The sequence below is a fragment of the Rattus norvegicus genome, chromosome 17 (genome assembly GCF_021556685.1).
Source record: "Rattus norvegicus strain SHRSP/BbbUtx chromosome 17, alternate assembly SHRSP_T2T, whole genome shotgun sequence".
Classification (NCBI taxonomy): domain Eukaryota; kingdom Metazoa; phylum Chordata; class Mammalia; order Rodentia; family Muridae; genus Rattus; species Rattus norvegicus.
The window spans coordinates 15,482,275-15,500,228 of record NC_141550.1 but is presented as its reverse complement, the minus strand read 5'-3'; the positions used below and the strand labels follow the sequence as shown (position 1 = coordinate 15,500,228).

General features: G+C 49.6%; 1 protein-coding gene across 50 annotated transcripts in view; it reads right to left on the bottom strand.

The window, feature by feature from the left end:
* The window catches only part of Wnk2 (WNK lysine deficient protein kinase 2), a 109,366-nt gene that overhangs the window by 56,817 nt on the left and 34,595 nt on the right, over positions 1–17,954 (bottom strand). For all 50 annotated transcript variants that reach the window (NM_001443931.1, XM_087590433.1, XM_087590440.1 and 47 more), the window contains 3 exon segments: positions 2,111–2,268; positions 7,856–8,076; positions 9,086–9,258. In NM_001443931.1, the coding sequence (NP_001430860.1) occupies positions 2,111–2,268; positions 7,856–8,076; positions 9,086–9,258 (552 nt within the window).

Genomic DNA, 17,954 nt, shown 5'->3' with positions numbered 1-17,954 from the left:
GGGAGGACACAGAGGACATGGTGGGACTGTATAAAGCAGCCCCAGCCTCGAACTCAGGCCAAGGCCCTCCACCATGTTGTAATGAAGACACCAAATACAGCACAGCCTCCCCCTGTGCCGTAGACTCGGATGCTTCAGATCCACAGTGAGCATCCACAAAGTCGTCCCTCAGCTTGGCTGCAGATCCTGCAGGCAGAGACCCCACGGTCTCTCATACAAGCTGCCCCTCGTCCTGGTGAAGAGCCTCAGCCCACGGTGGATTCCACACTTCCCACAGAGGCAGGCCTTTCCACCCACACCCGGGCTTCTTCCCTATACCATCCCCTCCCGGGGGGAGTTGAGAGCACTGTCTGTGGTCACTGCTTCTGGCCACTGGCCAGGAAGAGACTTGGGAGGGGGAGGGAACCACCAGCCACTCAAAGCCAACAGATGTCTCTCAGATCAGAGGGAGGAGCTGGCAGGGTTTAATCTGCTCTGTTGCATGGGGGGAGGGGGGGAGGAGGAAGTAACTGATTTAACTCTCTTAACTCTCTTTTCTCCCCCCCCCCCCCACGGAGCTGGGGACGGAACCCAGGGCCTTGTGCTTGCTAGGCAAGTGCTCTACCACTGAGCTAAATCCCCAACCCCATAACTAATTTAAAAAATAAAAGATATGAAGGCTTAAACCCTCCTGTGCTCCGTCCTTCAGCAAGTTTCAGACTTCAAAAGCCCTCCCCTTTAAAAAGGGATTTTTTGTTTGTTTGTTTTTGTTTTTGTTTGTGTGTTTTAAAGGAAAATGCCAAGAGGGAAGAAAGGAGAGAAGGACACCTGCTGAACCTGGCTGCTGCATCCCCACTTGGGACAGACAAGAGGGAAGAATCATGCCGTCCACTAGCCAGAATGAGGGGTGCATCCAGTTCTTCTGCCTAAGATGCCCTTCCTTCCTATTCCCAGCTCAGAGGACAAACGGACACCTACTGTGTACAGAACAAGCTTGAAGCCCACGGATGCTCTTCCACACCCCATAGCAATACCACCAAGTTCTCTCAGGCCTTTAACACCCTGCTTGGCAGATAGCCCCTGCCTCCCTGGAGTAACTTTATACCAGTGTGGCCTTCTGGGCAAGGCCACCAGCCGAGGACTCTTGCCAGTCACCACCTATCTATAGTGCACACAGGAGGGGCTCATGGCAACTACGTGACATGATTCAGATCTAACATCAAAAGGAGTTCTATACCGTCTGCTAGAGGGCTCAGCTGGGTGGGTGGGCCCAGAGTGGAGCTACATGGTCGCCTGGGCCAGGCCTACTTGCATACAGACCAAGCAGCACAGGGTCCCACTGGGCTGCCCAGGATGAGGAGGTCACAGGAAGGACGATGGAGATCACAATAACCAAGGTCAGGGAACACCCTGAGGGCCTCTCCATGAAAACAAAGATGACATGAGAACCAGCCCAGAAGAGCCTTGGCCCAGCTGCTCCACCTCAGATGCTGTGTTTGTTCCACCAGCATAGGGGCCACCACAGAGAGGGGGGCACAGCCTAATCTGTTTGCACAGCTGAAGGCTTCGGATCAACTCAAAAATCACAGCGACAGCTAAACAAGGACCAAGGTTCCCAGGCTGCGCAGTGCTGACAGCCGCCTAGAGATGTGCTTGGCTAAGATGATGGTTTAGCAAAAAGGAAAACAAACTGTGATTCTAAAATAAAGAAGACAGGGGGGCTGGGGATTTAGCTCAGGGGGCTGGGGATTTAGCTCAGTGGTAGAGCACTTACCTAGGAAGCACAAGGCCCTGGGTTCGGTCCCCAGCTCCGGAAAAAAAAAAGAACCAAAAAAAAAAAAAAGAAGACAGGCCTTCCTGACAGCCAGCACTTCCTGGAGGGAGGCCCCAGAAGAGTTCCAGTCTCTCGAGCCTTAGTTTTTCTTCTTCCTGGGTCTCCCAGCTCCATGCAGGTGACAGCCTCTGGGCTCACCAGTATGCACTACACTGTTACTTTTGCTAGACTCCTTACCCAGGCAAGCCTTGGGGTCCCCAGGGGAAGGTGCCCATGCTCACTCCTTTTCTTACACAGCTGCCCACAGGACTAACCAAAGCTGTTGTCCTTACTAACAAGGTGGCTGAGTGGACTCACACAGGTGACCTTGCGATAGATCTGGGCGGCGTTCTGGCACTCCGAATAGGGATACTCTGAGGTGGCCATCTCCAGCATGCACATCCCGAAAGCGTAGACATCAACCGACTCGTCGTAATGCTCCTCGTACATTTCGGGTGCCATGAACTCGGGGGTACCTACACCAGGAGCAGCAGACACAGTTATTACTGATCATGGTTCCTTGGCCCCATAGATGCTCCCAGCCTCCTCTGTGTGTACCCCATCATACACATGGGACAACAGTAGAGTCAACAGATTTCCAGGGTTTAAGCAGGTGTGCTCTACAGACTAAGTGTCCAAAGCTCACCTTATGGCTCCAGGGATAGTCATCAGAGTTCAGGGATAGCCATCGGGGTTCAGGGATAGCCATCGGGGTTCAGGGATAGCCACTGGGGTTCAGGGATAGCCATCAGGGTACAGGGATAGCCATCAGGGTCCAGAGCCATTCCAAGCCACAGGAATGGAAAACAGAGCTTCTGAGGAACATATCCATTCTCTGAGCATACCCTGGCTTGTGTGTGGATATTGTGCCCCTCACAAACAGCCCAGCATCAGCCAGCTGTCTCAAGTCTCCCCAGAGATGACAAAACCATCAGTTACCCCAAAGCTGCCTCTGCCTGTAAAACCTCAGGAAGACCCTCAGTGTCCCCAGAGAGGGCAAAGACTAGGTCTTCCAGGTATAACTAACAATGAATGTGACGTGTGGCTGTCGTTCTGGGAGGGGAGAAGGATGGGCAACGGCGTTCACCTGAAACACCCCACAGAGATGCTGCTCCCAAGACATCAAGCACACACAAAAAGTGAAATGATGCTTGCCCCGGCTGGCTGCTATGTACACGAACATGTGCATGTGTGTGGAAGTCAGAGAGTAACCTCACAATGTCACTCCTCTGGCACTGTCTCCCACAACTCCTTTTCTCCTTTTCCTTTTGAGTCAGGCTCTCTCACCCTCCTGAAGCTGAGTAGCCTAGGCTAGCTAGCCAGTGGAGCTGAGTAGCCTAGGCTAGGTAGCCAGTGAACCCAGAGATAAGACAGTAATCTAGCTTTTCCCTCAGAAATCCAAATCAGCCACTAGTCCGGCTAGCCTGCTTGCTCTGGGGATCCTGTCTCTGCCTCGTAACCAATAGGATTAGAGGCTGGTTGCCACTCCACTGGCTGTCACTGTCAGGTAGGGACCTGGACAGCTTAGGAACCCTCAAGCTTAGGTGGCAAATGTTTTAACCTCTAAGCCATCTCTCCAGCCCTGTGTTTGTATCTCTTGACCGTTATTTTGGTTTAATATGCGCTATGAGACTGGCCAAAAACTGACAAAATATAAAAACATAAGCATGGGCTTGTGTAAAAGACACAGAACTATAGAAAAAGACACAGAACTATAGAAAAAGCCCATCAGAAATGGCAGAGACCAAGAGGAGACCTCGTGCGAAGAACTTTCATCCTTTTGTGCTCTTGAAATTCTTTGGTGCTACTACTAGTGATGTTCAGCATGTTTACGTTTCTTCCATCCCTTGTCATAGAATAGTGGCTATCTAAAGCCACAAGAGGCATGACAGAAGTGCCCCAGGCACGGGTAAGCCTACAAGTGGATCTGGTCCCTCCCACCCCTTCACATATCCTTGGGACCCCAGGGTATCCTGCAGATTACATGGGCCCAGAGCACAACGATCACTCAGGAGGGTCACCATGGTGACAGTGGGAACACAGTGATCAGGTCAGCTGACTTGGCCGGAAACCCCAAGTTGCAGGAAGGAAAGGCTCCCTCCCCAGGGCTACCTCTACTGCCCATAATGCCACCCTGTGAGGCCTCTGCCAGGGACTGTGTGGGACAATTTGTCCTGTGATAACAAGGAGAAACCACAAAGCCCTTTCCTGCTAGAGGGGCCAACAAAGGGACTAGAGGGGCGTGACCTGGGCAGGCCCTAGAGAGGACTGTGACAGAAGCCAGGCTCCCACGACTAGACCAGCTATAACTTAGCACATGCAGGAACCCCCTACTCTGAAAGCAGAGACTCCATTCACCGGCTGTCCACACGATATTAGGGTCAACAGGCAGCAGCGTTCCTGGGCCTGGACTCTTTTGGGGACCTGCATGAACTGAGGACCCTTCTCCGCAAGAAGACGGCCTGACTCCGGGAGATGGGTTAGAGGCTGGAAGTAGCTTTGATCCAGGATAGAAGACCCTAATAATCCCTGAACATGTGTGTACTTGACTCGTTTTTCCCTTCTCATCTCATTAAACCTGAATTTTAGAAATAACATGTGCATACGCTCATAGGCACATCTGCCAGGCATCCCCAGGTCTCTGCAGATGAGCCTGTGTGAGAGGAAAAGTGGCAGTCCCCGCCCCCACCCCAGGCCCAACTGTTTTACCCGGTGCTTAGGGAACTTTCTTCACCCACCAGTGCTCTCCAAGCTCCTCCTGCCAGAGTCAGGCAAGACTTCTGTGGCTCTAGCCCCTGGCCACCTTCTCCTCTCTAACAGAGGAGTAACTTTAACAAGACATTTCTATCCTCTAAGGAACAGGAGAATGTGTGCTGAAGCCTGGAGCCCGGCAGTAGTGGCGTAGGTAGGAACCCCCTCCAGCTTAACACTATACCCATCCTACAGCCCCGAGTCTGTGTGTCCTACAGCCCCGAGTCTGTGTGTCCTGAGTCTGTAATGGAAGACAAACGGTTTCCTTCACGGAACCCAAAAGCTTTATTTTTTTTTAACTCCCTTTATGTTCTTGACTGTTGTTATAACAAGAACACATTTACAATTGGCCCTTGCCCATATCCTCACTGAGCGGCAGAATTCATCTCCCCGTGTTCTAGGTGGCCCCTACACTGCCTGGAACTCCTAAGCGCTTACCTGTTGTATCCCCATGGTGCCTGACAGCCTGGGCCCCCGCCTTCTCTCCACCTGGCATGCCCACTCATCCAGGACTGACCTGTAGCCCTTTCTAGAATACCTATCTTCAGTTCACCTTGGCCTCTTCCCCATTTACTCCTCAAGGGCAAACTTACAAATCCTGCTTGGACACTGCCCAGAGCTCAGGGCCTGGGTGTGCCCCCCCCCCCCCCCCACAGAGTCACCAGGAAGGAACACACAGGTCTTCATCCTGCTCTACTATTTCACAGATCAGGAAAGCAGGGCCTCGGTCACAACCTCATGCCTACCACCTCCAAGAAGGCCTCTTGGTTGGGTCAGACCTCAGCAGCCCCAGGGTTCTGCCTTGGACACAGCACAAGCCCTACTCCACCTACTTCATTCTCAGGCCCAGCAAAGGGGCCACCGGGATCTCCAGCCCCACCAAAGCATCCAGAACACGCAGTGAGGATGTGAGGCCCATGCAGCCTGCTATAGGTATGCTAAGGTTAGAGGTATGCATGTAGCCATGTGTGGCTATAAATATATGTGTATTTAAAAACTGTAACATATGACATTGTACTTAGCCTAGGTGATCTGAGTACTAACATTTATTCTCTTCTACTAACAGGCCCAAGAAGAAGCTCTGTTTGCAGGGCCTGGGGATAACTGGGTAACAGGCCTTGGGGAGTCCCCATCAGGCCTCAGCCTCCCCAAATGCTGGTACTGGCTGGGAACAGGACTTTCCAGTCAGTGCCCATGGGAATCCCCCTAAGTGTTGCCCCCTAATCCTGCACCCCCAACAAGAAGCATCCAAGCACACTCCTGAGCCTAACCTAACTCTCTAGGTATCAACAAGCAGAATCCAGGGTGACAAGGGACACCCCACAGAGCTGGGCACTCATAATGGTTCAGTGCCTTCCCAGGCCTGCCAGAAATACCATCCCAACATGTTCTTATCATCCAAGCCAGCAACTCGAAGCCTTGTTCCCAGAAAGGCAAAGAGCTCACTGGCTGTGGGACACAGGGCCTCAGCTTCCTTAAGTGGGATAAATCCAGCTCTGAACATTTATCTCTGAGGCAGGTGACTGTGAGGAGCTCTCCAATCACAGGTCAGAGCCCAAGGTCGGCCACCAGAAGTCATATCCAAGGAAAAACAAAATCTGGCTAGACACTTCCCAGCCCTCAGAGTCAGGGTGCAGTAACCACACGGCCCTGAATCCCCACCCATTTCTCTTCTTTTTTAAAAGATTTTTTTTATGTGATGAGGGTGTGTGTGTGTGTGTGTGTGTGTGTGTGGTATGTGCATGATGTATATGCATGCATGGTGTATGTATGTGTACACACACACAAAAGTCAGATGACGCCTGGTGTCCAGTTCTATTGTTCTCCCTTAGGGTCTCTCACTGCACCTGGAGGTGGACTGGAGGCCAGAAAGTCCCAAAATTCCTCTGGCATCCCTGCAGGGCTAGGACTACAGACATATGTGCAACCACATCTGGTTTAAAAATGCGTAAGTGTCAAGGTGCTGACAGAAGCCAGATCCTCTGGAGCTGTAGTTAAAGATAGTTGGTGTGTGCTGGAAATTAAACCTGTGTTCTCTAGAAGAGCATTACATACGCTAGTGAAGAGCTGAGCCATCTCTCCAACCCCACTGCCTGACTTTTTAAATGTAGTCTCAGGGATTTGAACTCAGGTCCTTATGGTTATGCTGCAAGTGCTCTTCCTAGATGAGCTTTTGTCCTAGCTTAGTTCTACCTATTTCCACAGACAGGAATCTGAGACTTGGGTCAGTCCCAGCTCCCCACCATGCTACTCTATTGGGATAAAGAGACCAGAGATCTAAGCTCCAAAGGGCCACTGCCCAGACAGACAGCTACGCTAAATACTATATTCCAAAGACACTACTGAAAATATAGCAGTTCCCCAAGATTGCCACACTGGCCAATTTCTTCCCCCAAACAATTCATAGAGGACTTGAAGCCCACCTTACCCCTTGTCCTGTTCGTGTGACAGCCTTGATGGAGGGGCACACCTGACTTCAAGACAGTGAAGAGCCCAAAACAGTTGCTACTGAAGTCCTTCTAGTGTCCTTTCCAAAGCCCACAAGATCCTCCCCAGCATCTGCTAGACACTTAGTGCTATGCTAGTTATTTCAAGGTTGGGCATAGAACATGATCCAGACTCCCTTTATCCTTATATAGAACTGCAGGCTAATATCCCAGGACCCAGAGTACCATCCCCCAAAAGTTGACCAGGGAGGTCCCTCAGAGGAGGAGAGGCCTGGAGCCAAGGCCTGAGGACAAGAAAGGACTCAAACTCTCAGCACCACCCTCCACCACCATGTAGATAGATACCATGCTGGGCCTCTGATCCATATTCCTGGTCGGACACTGCACATTGTTATTTCTTTGTGCCCCACAGCCTTGGGTACTCCTCTCCCTGACTGCTGGGACCAGCTCCATTTCCCACAAGCAGTGTAATTCCTCTGTGGTGACACTACTTCCTCCTCCTGAGCAGCCACAGTGTCCACCACAGCTCAGAAGTTGGCATCTCGCCCACACCCTTGGCAGGCAATCATAGGTGGTGCCCAACACAGCCAAGAATCTGACGCAGAGACCACCCCATCCCTGAGCGTGACAGGAGGAGTCTCTATGGGAAGCAGAGCCAATATCTCCAGGCAAGCTGGAAGGAAGTGTGTTCCCCCATAGGCAGGTCCTCTGGCTGAGCCGCCAGAATCCTGAGGCTGCTTGGATACCCGGACACTCTGATGAGCCTCCTGCACCAGGTCTGAGGTGATGGAGCAAACCCGTGCTTCTGTGGCTCCTTGAATGTTGTGCGATTCCCCGTGTGCCTAGGGAGAAGAAACAGGCTCACCTATTACACTTTTGGCAAAAGATGCTCTTTTCAGGGTGGCCAGACCCAAGTCGCCAATCTTCACGGAGCCGGTGGGCCCGGTGATGAAGATGTTGTCACACTTGAGGTCTCGGTGGATGATGGGGGGAGTCCTTGTGTGCAGAAACAACAGGCCCTTCAGGATCTGCCGGCACCAGCTTCTCAGTACCTTGGGCTTCATCACCTTGAACCGCTTCAGGTACCTGGGGGAGGAGCAGAACTCATCAAGCGCTCACCTGCTGTAGGCCCTTAGGAAGGCCGTGCCTGGCAAAGACCATGTGTGACAAAGCACAGACACATGAGCAACTGTGTGGGACAGGCGGTGAGGGGAAAGGGAGATGCCAACAGCTCTTCTCCTACCCGGGGTGTCTCAGCTGGATCGAGGCAGCCGGGATCCCGGCCTTCCACCGAATCTTTTCAATGGCGACCTTGCTACCAAATCCATGCCAACCAGAGCCTTAATCTCCTGGATGTGATAAGAAGCTACCAAATGGGGCAGCGGGGCAGCCTAGCATCTGAGTGATAGAGGAATACCTACAGGTCATGAAGGCCAGGCAACAAGCTGTGTGCTGGGCCCTGGTTTCCCCTTGCGGGGGAAGTGGGGTAGGAAGTGACATTCCCTCACTGAATCTGCAGTCAAGGGAAGCTGCCCAGGAGCAGAGAACATCAAGGTCCTACTTGGGGCCTCAGGGTTAAAATGATTCAGAAGAACTCAACTAGAGCCACCCAGAGGGGACATTCCCATACCCCCATAGCACAGACCTCAGGAAAGAGAGCTGCCATGGCCACTGAACTCCCAGCCCCTTGCTGTGTTCTGTTTGGCCCTTAACGTCTATCTGTCTGCTTTTTGCTTCTAGGCCACTAGAATATGCCAGACTGGCCTCTAGGCAGATATTGGCCAGAAATGAGTTCCCAGACAAAGTAACTGTGTCCCTGGGAAGTGTCCTACACAGGAAAGGGGAGTGGGAATAGTTGAGTGGTCGTGAGAACCAGTCTCGTTGGTTACAAGAAGCCAGAGGGAGCCAAAACTAGGAAGACCATTAGGTTTGAATCTTCCCATGGCTTAGAGAAAGGACAGGACTCGCGAAAGACACTGCTGTGTGGACACTAGATCACAGACACCAGCTAGGTTGACCCAAGCATTCCAACACCTGTTACCCTACCACAGCCCCTACCCAAGGCTACCCCAGCCCACGTGTGTGCTGTTCTTACGTCTTCAATGTCCCTGAGGTCATCAGCTCCGTCACCAGCACAATACATCGTTTGCCCTTGGCACTGGACTCCCAGAAGTCATAGAAGCGCACAATGTTGGGGTGCTGTAGACCTTTCAGCATCTCTGCCTCCTCTTTGAACCGCTGCCGTTCGAGTTTGGTGAGCTTCCGGTCCTAGAGCCAGAGACAGATGCACTGGGTGAGCGGAACTCTGGGCCCTGTCAGGCACGCTCCCTTCATCCTCCGGAGTGCAGCCGGAGACGTCTCATGGGGCAGGCAGTAACCAGCAGTGATGTATAGCAGAATCTACCCTTCCTTTCTACCCACAGTGACAAGTGGCACACCATAGCTTAACCCCTTGGGCCCCACAACCCCGGATGCAGCCTGCCAGGGTCCCTCTATAAGAACTCGCTACAAGAAACCAGCAGCAGAGCAGCTCACACCCCACTCTGCCAAGCTCTTGCACTTTTACCATTAAAATACCTCGGAAGCCTCTACTCCCTCAGTGAACATTCATTTCAGAGTGTCGCTCGTTAAAGGGATGAGATGTCAGCTAGCTTCTAAAGCATACACAGTAGGGGGAGGTGCTCAAGATGCAGGGGACTGCAGTGCCACAAACCCGCATTGAGGTGATGAAGGGCCATCTTGGCCAAGGCAATCCTGAGAGCAGGCAGCCAGGCCCTCGGAGCAGAAAGAGGCATGCTTCTCCTGGCCTTGGGCCGCTGTGCTTGGCCTAGAGGGCAGAACTAGTCTGCTGTCCCAAAGTTTACAATGGATCAGTAAACGAGTGTCACCATAGGTCTAGGGATGTAGCTCACTGCATAATGTGCTTGTCTGCCACGCACAAAAGCCCTGGGTTCAATCCTCAGCACTCAAGGAACGAGGCCTTGTGGCCCACGCCGTACTTGGGAGGTGGAGGCACAAAGAGCAGAAGCTCAAGGTTATTTTCAGTTAAACATCGAGTTGGAGGTCAGCCTGGACTACATGAGAGCCTGTCACAGAGCAATAGTGATAAAAACTGCATGGTATTGGTACAGAGACAGACAGATAGACCAATGGAATAGAATTGAAGACCCAGAAATGAACCCACACACCTATGGTCACTTGGTTTTTGACAAAGGAGCCAAAACCATCCAATGGAAAAAAGATAGCATTTTCAGCAAATGGTGCTGGTTCAACTGGAGGGCAACATGTAGAAGAATGCAGATCGATCCATGCTTATCACCCTGTACAAAGCTTAAGTCCAAGTGGATCAAGGACCTCCACATCAAACCAGACACACTCAAACTAATAGAAGAAAAACTAGGGAAGCATCTGGAACACATGGACACTGGAAAAAATTTCCTGAACAAAACACCAATGGCTTATGCTCTAAGATCAAGAATCGACAAATGGGATCTCATAAAACTGCAAAGCTTCTGCAAGGCAAAGGACACTGTGGTTAGGACAAAACGGCAACCAACAGATTGGGAAAAGATCTTTACCAATCCTACAACTGATAGAGGCCTTATATCCAAAATATACAAAGAACTCAAGAAGTTAGACCGCAGGGAAACAAATAACCCTATTAAAAAATGGGGTTCAGAGCTAAACAAAGAATTCACAGCTGAGGAATGCCGAATGGCTGAGAAACACCTAAAGAAATGTTCAACATCTTTAGTCATAAGGGAAATGCAAATCAAAACAACCCTGAGATTTCACCTCACACCAGTGAGAATGGCTAAGATCAAAAACTCAGGTGACAGCAGATGCTGGCGAGGATGTGGAGAAAGAGGAACACTCCTCCATTGTTGGTGGGATTGCAGACTGGTAAAACCATTCTGGAAATCAGTCTGGAGGTTCCTCAGAAAATTGGACATTGAACTGCCTGAGGATCCAGCTATACCTCTCTTGGGCATATACCCGAAAGATGCCCCAACATATAAAAGAGACACGTGCTCCACTATGTTCATCGCAGCCTTATTTATAATAGCCAGAAAATGGAAAGAACCCAGATGCCCTCCAACAGAGGAATGGATACAGAAAATGTGGTACATCTACACAATGGAATATTACTCAGCTATCAAAAACAACGAGTTTATGAAATTCGTAGGCAAATGGTTGGAACTGGAAAATATCATCCTGAGTGAGCTAGCCCAATCACAGAAAGACATACATGGTATGCACTCATTGATAAGTGGCTATTAGCCCAAATGCTTGAATTACCCTAGATCCCTAGAACAAACGAAACTCAAGACGGATGATCAAAATGTGAATGCTTCACTCCTTCTTTAAATGAGGAAAAAGAATACCCTTGGCTGGGAAGGGAGAGGCAAAGATTAAAACAGAGACTGAAGGAACACCCATTCAGAGCCTGCCCCACATGTGGCCCATACATACACAGCCACCCAATTGGACAAGATGGATGAAGCAAAGAAGTGCAGACCGACAGGAGCCGGATGTAGATCGCTCCTGAGAGACACAGCCAGAATACAGCAAATACAGAGGCGAATGCCAGCAGCAAACCACTGAACTGAGAATAGGTCCCCCGTTGAAGGAATCAGAGAAAGAACTGGAAGAGCTTGAAGGGGCTCGAGACCCCAAAAGTACAACAATGTCAAGCAACCAGAGCTTCCAGGGACTAAGCCACTACCTAAATACTATACATGGACTGACCCTGGACTCTGACCCCATAGGTAGCAATGAATATCCTAGTAAGAGCACCAGTGGAAGGGGAAGCCCTGGGTCCTGCTAAGACTGAACCCCCAGTGAACTAGACTATGGGGGGAGGGCGGCAATGGGGGGAGGTTTGGGAGGGGGACACCCATAAGGAAGGGGAGGGGGGAGGGGGATGTTTGCCCGGAAACCGGGAAAGGGAATAACACTTGAAATGTCTATAAGAAATACTCAAGTTAATAAAAAAATAAAAAGAAAAAAAAAAAAGAAAAAAAAAGTCATAGTTTTAAAATAAAAAAAAAATTAAAGAAGACAAAAACCGGGTTGCTATCTTGAAACTTTCAAATTGTCAGCCCTCTGCCCTCTGCTCTCTCCCCTGCCTTATTAACCCCCAGCAGCCTACCTAGGCCCTGACTCTACCCCCTTTCCCAAATCCATCCATGGATTCTCCTCCCGGAACACTCAAAACAACTCCAAAGCACCCACACGCCTCCAAGCTCTGCCCCACGCTTCCAAGTTTTTCTCATGAGATGCCACAGCCATGGGCCCCAGGGTGACTTCCCCCTACTCTACAAGCACAGAGAACCCGTCTCAGCTCTACCTAAGTGGAGTCACCCTCCAGTCCTGCCTCCCCCTACAACACACCCCAGAGCCACAGGAGAGTGACTAGACAGGTGTTTATATTCACAAAGGAAACTGTTAACACAACTGAACCCAGAACACAGAAACTCAGAGGAGTTCCAGGAGACAGGAAGCAGATGGTTTGCGATAAATCAAGGAGAGATCAGAGCTGAAAGGAAATATAAGCAAAGATCCCAAGGACTCTTTTGGAAGGCCCCGCATAATGCCAAGCCAGAGTCCAGCAGAAGCAGTGGCTCATAGGGTCATGATAAGAGTCACCGTGTTAAGAAATTATACCACACATGCACACATACCCATTTAGGCCAGACCACTGCCCCATAACACAGACCCTCATCTGACCCTTTGCTTATTTGTGAGACAGTAGTCATCATCAACGAGGCCAAACAGCCAAGGGAAATCATAAGTGTAACCAGTACCAGGAAGGACAATCATTCAGAGACTTCAAAACAGGTAAGTGATGTTCTTCTCATGAAGACCCAAGATGTGAGCCTGCATATTCAAGAGCAGACTTCTATTCTAAAAGAAGACGCCCAGAAAAGAGTTCTTACAAATTCTGAAAGCTGAGCTGGCTTTGTTTAATATGCAAACATATTCCATAATCCAGTGAAACACTGAGTACTAAATGAGTTAATCTCTAATCTAGACAATAAAACGGCAACATGTTCCGCTCATTAAAATTATTGTTTGCGTAAGATAATGAAAGTAAAGCCACACACTGGGAGAGACCATTTCCAATATAGGCCTCTGATGAAGGACTTGGCCCCGGAATGGAAAGACAGCACCTATAAATGATGCAGATAGACAGATGCGTCCCCAAACAACATGGAGAAATGGCCAGGATCTCTCGGCAGCTTCCTACCAGCTCTCGGTCCCATCATTCCCTTTGTAGAGAAGGCCCATGGAGAGAAAAGAAACACAAGTCCTCAAAGGATGACACAAGCGAGGGTGCCACCACAGCCCCACCTAGAGTGGGCTGAAGGATCCCAGGCCAGTAAACAGAAACACGTTGTCGCTACACCCACAAAAACAGTATATGCCCCAGGAACTAGAAGGAAAAACAAAAGCAAAAACAAAGCAAAAAACTCCTCTTGATCAAAAAACTATTCTGCATGAATTCCCAAAGCATCATTCTGAATTAGGGAAACCAGGCATAAACACGTGTCTGGTGGGAACCCATTTTGATTGGGAACTGTTAGTAGATGGACTCATAACAAAAGGGTCAACTTCAGAACAGTGGCTACCTCTGGTGTGGGCAAGATCTGAAACTGAGAATCTGGTGTGCAGGGGTCAAGGGGGAGTGAAGGATGTTTTTTTTTTGTTAGTTTAGGAGAACTGGGGATTGAATCCAGGGTCTTGTTCTTGCTTTTCAAATGCTCTACCACTCAGCTCTAGCCATAGTCCAACCTATGCTCTTGTGTGTGTGTGTGTGTGTGTGTGTGTGTGTGTGTGTGTGTGTGTGTTTGTGTGTGTGTGTGTGTGTGTGTATATATATAACATAACCTTGTTTAGTGTGTGTCCATGTGCATGTGTTCAAGCCCAAAAACATATGAAAGCTTGAGATTTACATTTGATTTCTTTTGGGGTTGCAGGGGAGTGAGACAAGGTCTCTCTGTAGCTCTGACTAGCCTCACATTCACAGAGATCTGCCAGCCTCTCCCTATGTGAGCACTGGAGTTACCGATCTGCATTAAACCCAGAACTCACTGCCTTTCCTAGTCTAGTTAAGCAGTTTGCTCCCAGAATTCTCCGTCTCTGTCTCTGGGATTAAAAGCGGGCTACACCACCCACTCAGTTTACTTACCCTCTATGCTTCAGATATAAACTAATGCTTTCTCAGTCAATGATTCAACAACTGGACTGGCTCCCCGGCCCCAACTTGAATTTTTCAAGATATATATTTCTGTGTTTATGAATTACACTTCAATTTTTAAAATGCAACAAAAAATTAAAAAGTTAAAACTTTCCAAAGAATGAATTAGAAAGGTAAGTCTAAAAGGAGAGACAGAGATTGATTAAGAAACAACAAAGAACTACCTGGAGGACAAACATCCATGTGACCATGGCTCTAAGGAAAGACATCATGAAATGTATACAGCGGAATAGCATTTCCCTGGATTGAAAGGAGAATGACTTAGGCTGATAAGGCCTGCTGAAGTCAGGTCAGTAATGAAAACTGACCTGCCCTCCAGATCTGTCCTGGCAAAACTTCAGAAAGGTCTGAAAGGATTTCCTATCTGCAAAGAAATGGCTCAGGCAGCAGTGAATGGCATCAGAGATATTGGTTGTGGGGAGGGCAGCAGCATCCTCAAAGTGCCGACTAAGAATTCTATACCCAGCCAAATGTACACCACGCCAGGCTAACAAGACTCATGTTTCCACATGTAGGAACTTCCCATGCCCTCTAGATGAAGTGAACCTACTGCAAACAGAAATGGATGTGTCAGGGTTGGGGAAACAGCTCAGCAGGCAAGAGAGCTTGTTGTGCAAGCACCAGTTTGAATCCCCATAAAGGCCACATGTGGTTGTGTGCATCTAGGACTGCCTACACACAGTGCTGTGGGAGGGTTGAAAGGCTTGCTTGGCCATCAGCCTAGCTCCAGGTTCAGTAAGAGATCCTCTCTCAAGTGAATAAGTGGAGAGTGATAGAACAGGACACCAGACATCCTTTTCTAGGCTCTACAGAGGCACATGCATCTGCATACAGATGCATGAGCGTGAACCACACATACTCACACATATGCAAACACATACAAAAGGAATGAAGCTAAATTGACTTTGGGGGTCACTGGTGAAGCAGCTAAGAAGATGGCTCCTGGGCCAGCTCAGCCTCCCCACAAAGCCTTCTCAGAGCAGCAATATTGTCTCCAATTCCCTTCCCTTGGGCCTAGTTAGTGACTTGAGAGAAGCCTTGGAGCACCATTAAAGCCTAAGTTATTTTTCAATATTCAGCATCGACCAACAGCAGCGTATGGCTCAAAGTGCAATGTCTGAGCTGTAAGTAACAAAACATAAATAGGACGTGAGAGAAGGCGCCTTGCATAAGCTACGGTCCAGCACTGTCTTCCCCGTGTGCATGTACGTGCGCGAGTGTGTGCGTGTGTGTGTGTACGTGTGCATATGTGAGTGTGTACATGTGTGTGTGATTGCATGCATGTGTGAATGTGTGCATGTGTGTGTGTGATTGCATGCATGTGTGAGTGTGTGCAGGTGTGTGTGTGTGTGTGTGATTGCATGTGCATATATTCATGTATTGATGGTTATCTACCCCAGGGTCTGGCCCAGTATTAATGATGCCAAGTAGCTAAAGGCCATAAATTAAAGACACCGAAGTCATAAGTTGTTAGCTATGGTGCCTCTAGGAGTGGGCCAGAAAGTGAGGCAGAGACATTATAATACATCCCACGCCACCAGGATGTCTTACCAAGGTGTCATGCTCCTTGATCACTTAAGATCAGATTACACATGCTCTTCACTAGGTTATCCAACTTATCCTCATCTGTTGTTCCAACATTTGCTGGTCATGCAAAGGGAAGACAAAATGGCAGCCTCCAAGGTGGGGAGAGGGCCATTCAGGGGTGCTCAGGTCTGACAGCCTAGGTGATCAGATAGCTTGTTCCTGGTGGGCTTTACCCGTGCTTCAGGGTAACACAGAGGCACACACTAGAGGGTGCTTTTGGTATGAAGAAAGTCAGAGACAGCACACCTTTAATCCCAGCACTGGGGCGGCAGAGGCAGGCAGATCTCTGTGAGTTTGAGGCCAGCCTGGTCTACAGAGTGAGTTCTGGAACAGCCAGGGCTACACAGAGAAACCCTGTCTCAAAAAAAAAAAAAAAGTCATTGTTGCTGCCTAGAAAGTGCAAGTGTCTGCAGGTAACCACCCCTGTGGCAGCTCAGGGCCACAGCACCATCACAACAGTCCCAGTGGGTGATGGCCGAGGGAGTCGGACCCAAGAGAGACTCGCTGCAAGAGTTCAGAGTCTTTCTACAGCAAGAGAAGAGAACCGTGCCTTCTGAAGGCCGTAAGAAGGGAGAGCTACACTCAGGTCGAGGTGGCAGGGTGCTGGCTGGCACAGGCACATCGTAGCTGGTGGCAAGCCTCTTTCCAGAAAATGGCCTTGTGGTCTGAGTCAAACCAAAGAGACACCACAGGATTTTTTTTTTTTTTTTTTTTTTTGCCACAAAGAATGAAGATGTGTTATTTGTAGAAAACGGATATACTTGGAATAGTCACAGCAAGAGAGTTATGTCTTCACAGAACGACAGTATTACAGGTTTGCTCTCATTTGTGGGTGCCTGAGTTTATGCAAATGCATAAAACCCACGTGCAGACAAGTAACACAAAGGAAGAAGTGAAACTTTCCAGGAGAAAGGGGAACCACTGGGAAGGGAAGAGAGGGCGCCCACAAGGGAAAGGAAGTATGGAGAGATATGCTCACAGTATTTCATGTACTTTCATGAAAATGTAACTCAGTATGATGGTTTTCAAATTTTTTAGTTTCACACATACGGGTATTTTGCTTTGCATGTATGTGTGTGTGCCACACGCTTGCCTGCTACCTGCTGAGGTCAGAGGCTGTTGGATGCCCTGGAACTGGAGTTACAGAGGGTCGTGAACCACTACGTGGTTGCTGGGAAATGACCTAGGTCCTTTGCAAGAACAATAACAAATACTTTTAGCTGTTCCAGCCCCTAAATACTATTTCTTTTAAGCAAAGAAAGGCTCTCGACTCTGGGTCCAGAGCTATCCTATGAAGGGAGACTAGGCCTAGTTTGGGCTCCAACTACCTAGACAGAATGGGGTTACAGGTCCCTGGAAGAGCTCAAAGATTCACCTTCCTCCTGTGTTCACACCCAGCGATGCCACCACCCTGGGGCCAGCAGGCACCCGGTCAGGTAGCACAGAGCTGCAGCTGCACACCTGTGCTCCTCCTGTCCCCCTCACTTCCTAAAGCACCTCAGTATTTCAGAAAGGTTCAGTGTCTCTGAATGCTCCATGCTGTCCTGGAATACAGGGCATTCCCTCCACCCACAGGTCCCTAGGGGTTGAATCAGGTCTACTGTCCCTTCTAGTATGGGTACATACTCTCTTCCTCTCAATCACTTCCTAGGGACAAGTGACAGTGTGTGATCTGGACATCTGTGGGCCGGATATGTGTACAGGGTACAATGTCTGAAAGGGTAAGCCACTGTATCCTCCAAGCTCTGCTTCAGGTTAGCATATAGCCAAGCCAGAAACCTTAGGGGAAAGTCACCAACAGACAGGAAAATAAACATACAATTGCCCATCGAGCCAAAAAAAATAAGGCCGAAGGAACGCGTGGGCAATGCCAGCCAGGGCACCCAGCCGCCAAACAGAACCCTCTCTGCAGGCAGCCTGGGAGAACCGTGATTCCCCATCCTATGCGGGACACACACAGGGCCAGTATCTCTGCAGGAATGGGCTTCAGGGAGGACATAATAAAGTGGGACCACACAAGGTATAATGCAAGCAGGCTGTGGACAAGCCCTGGACAGCAGTGGGTGCTGCTTCTAGAGCTTGTGGATGGCTCTGGAAGCTGGTTTCAGGCTCCCAA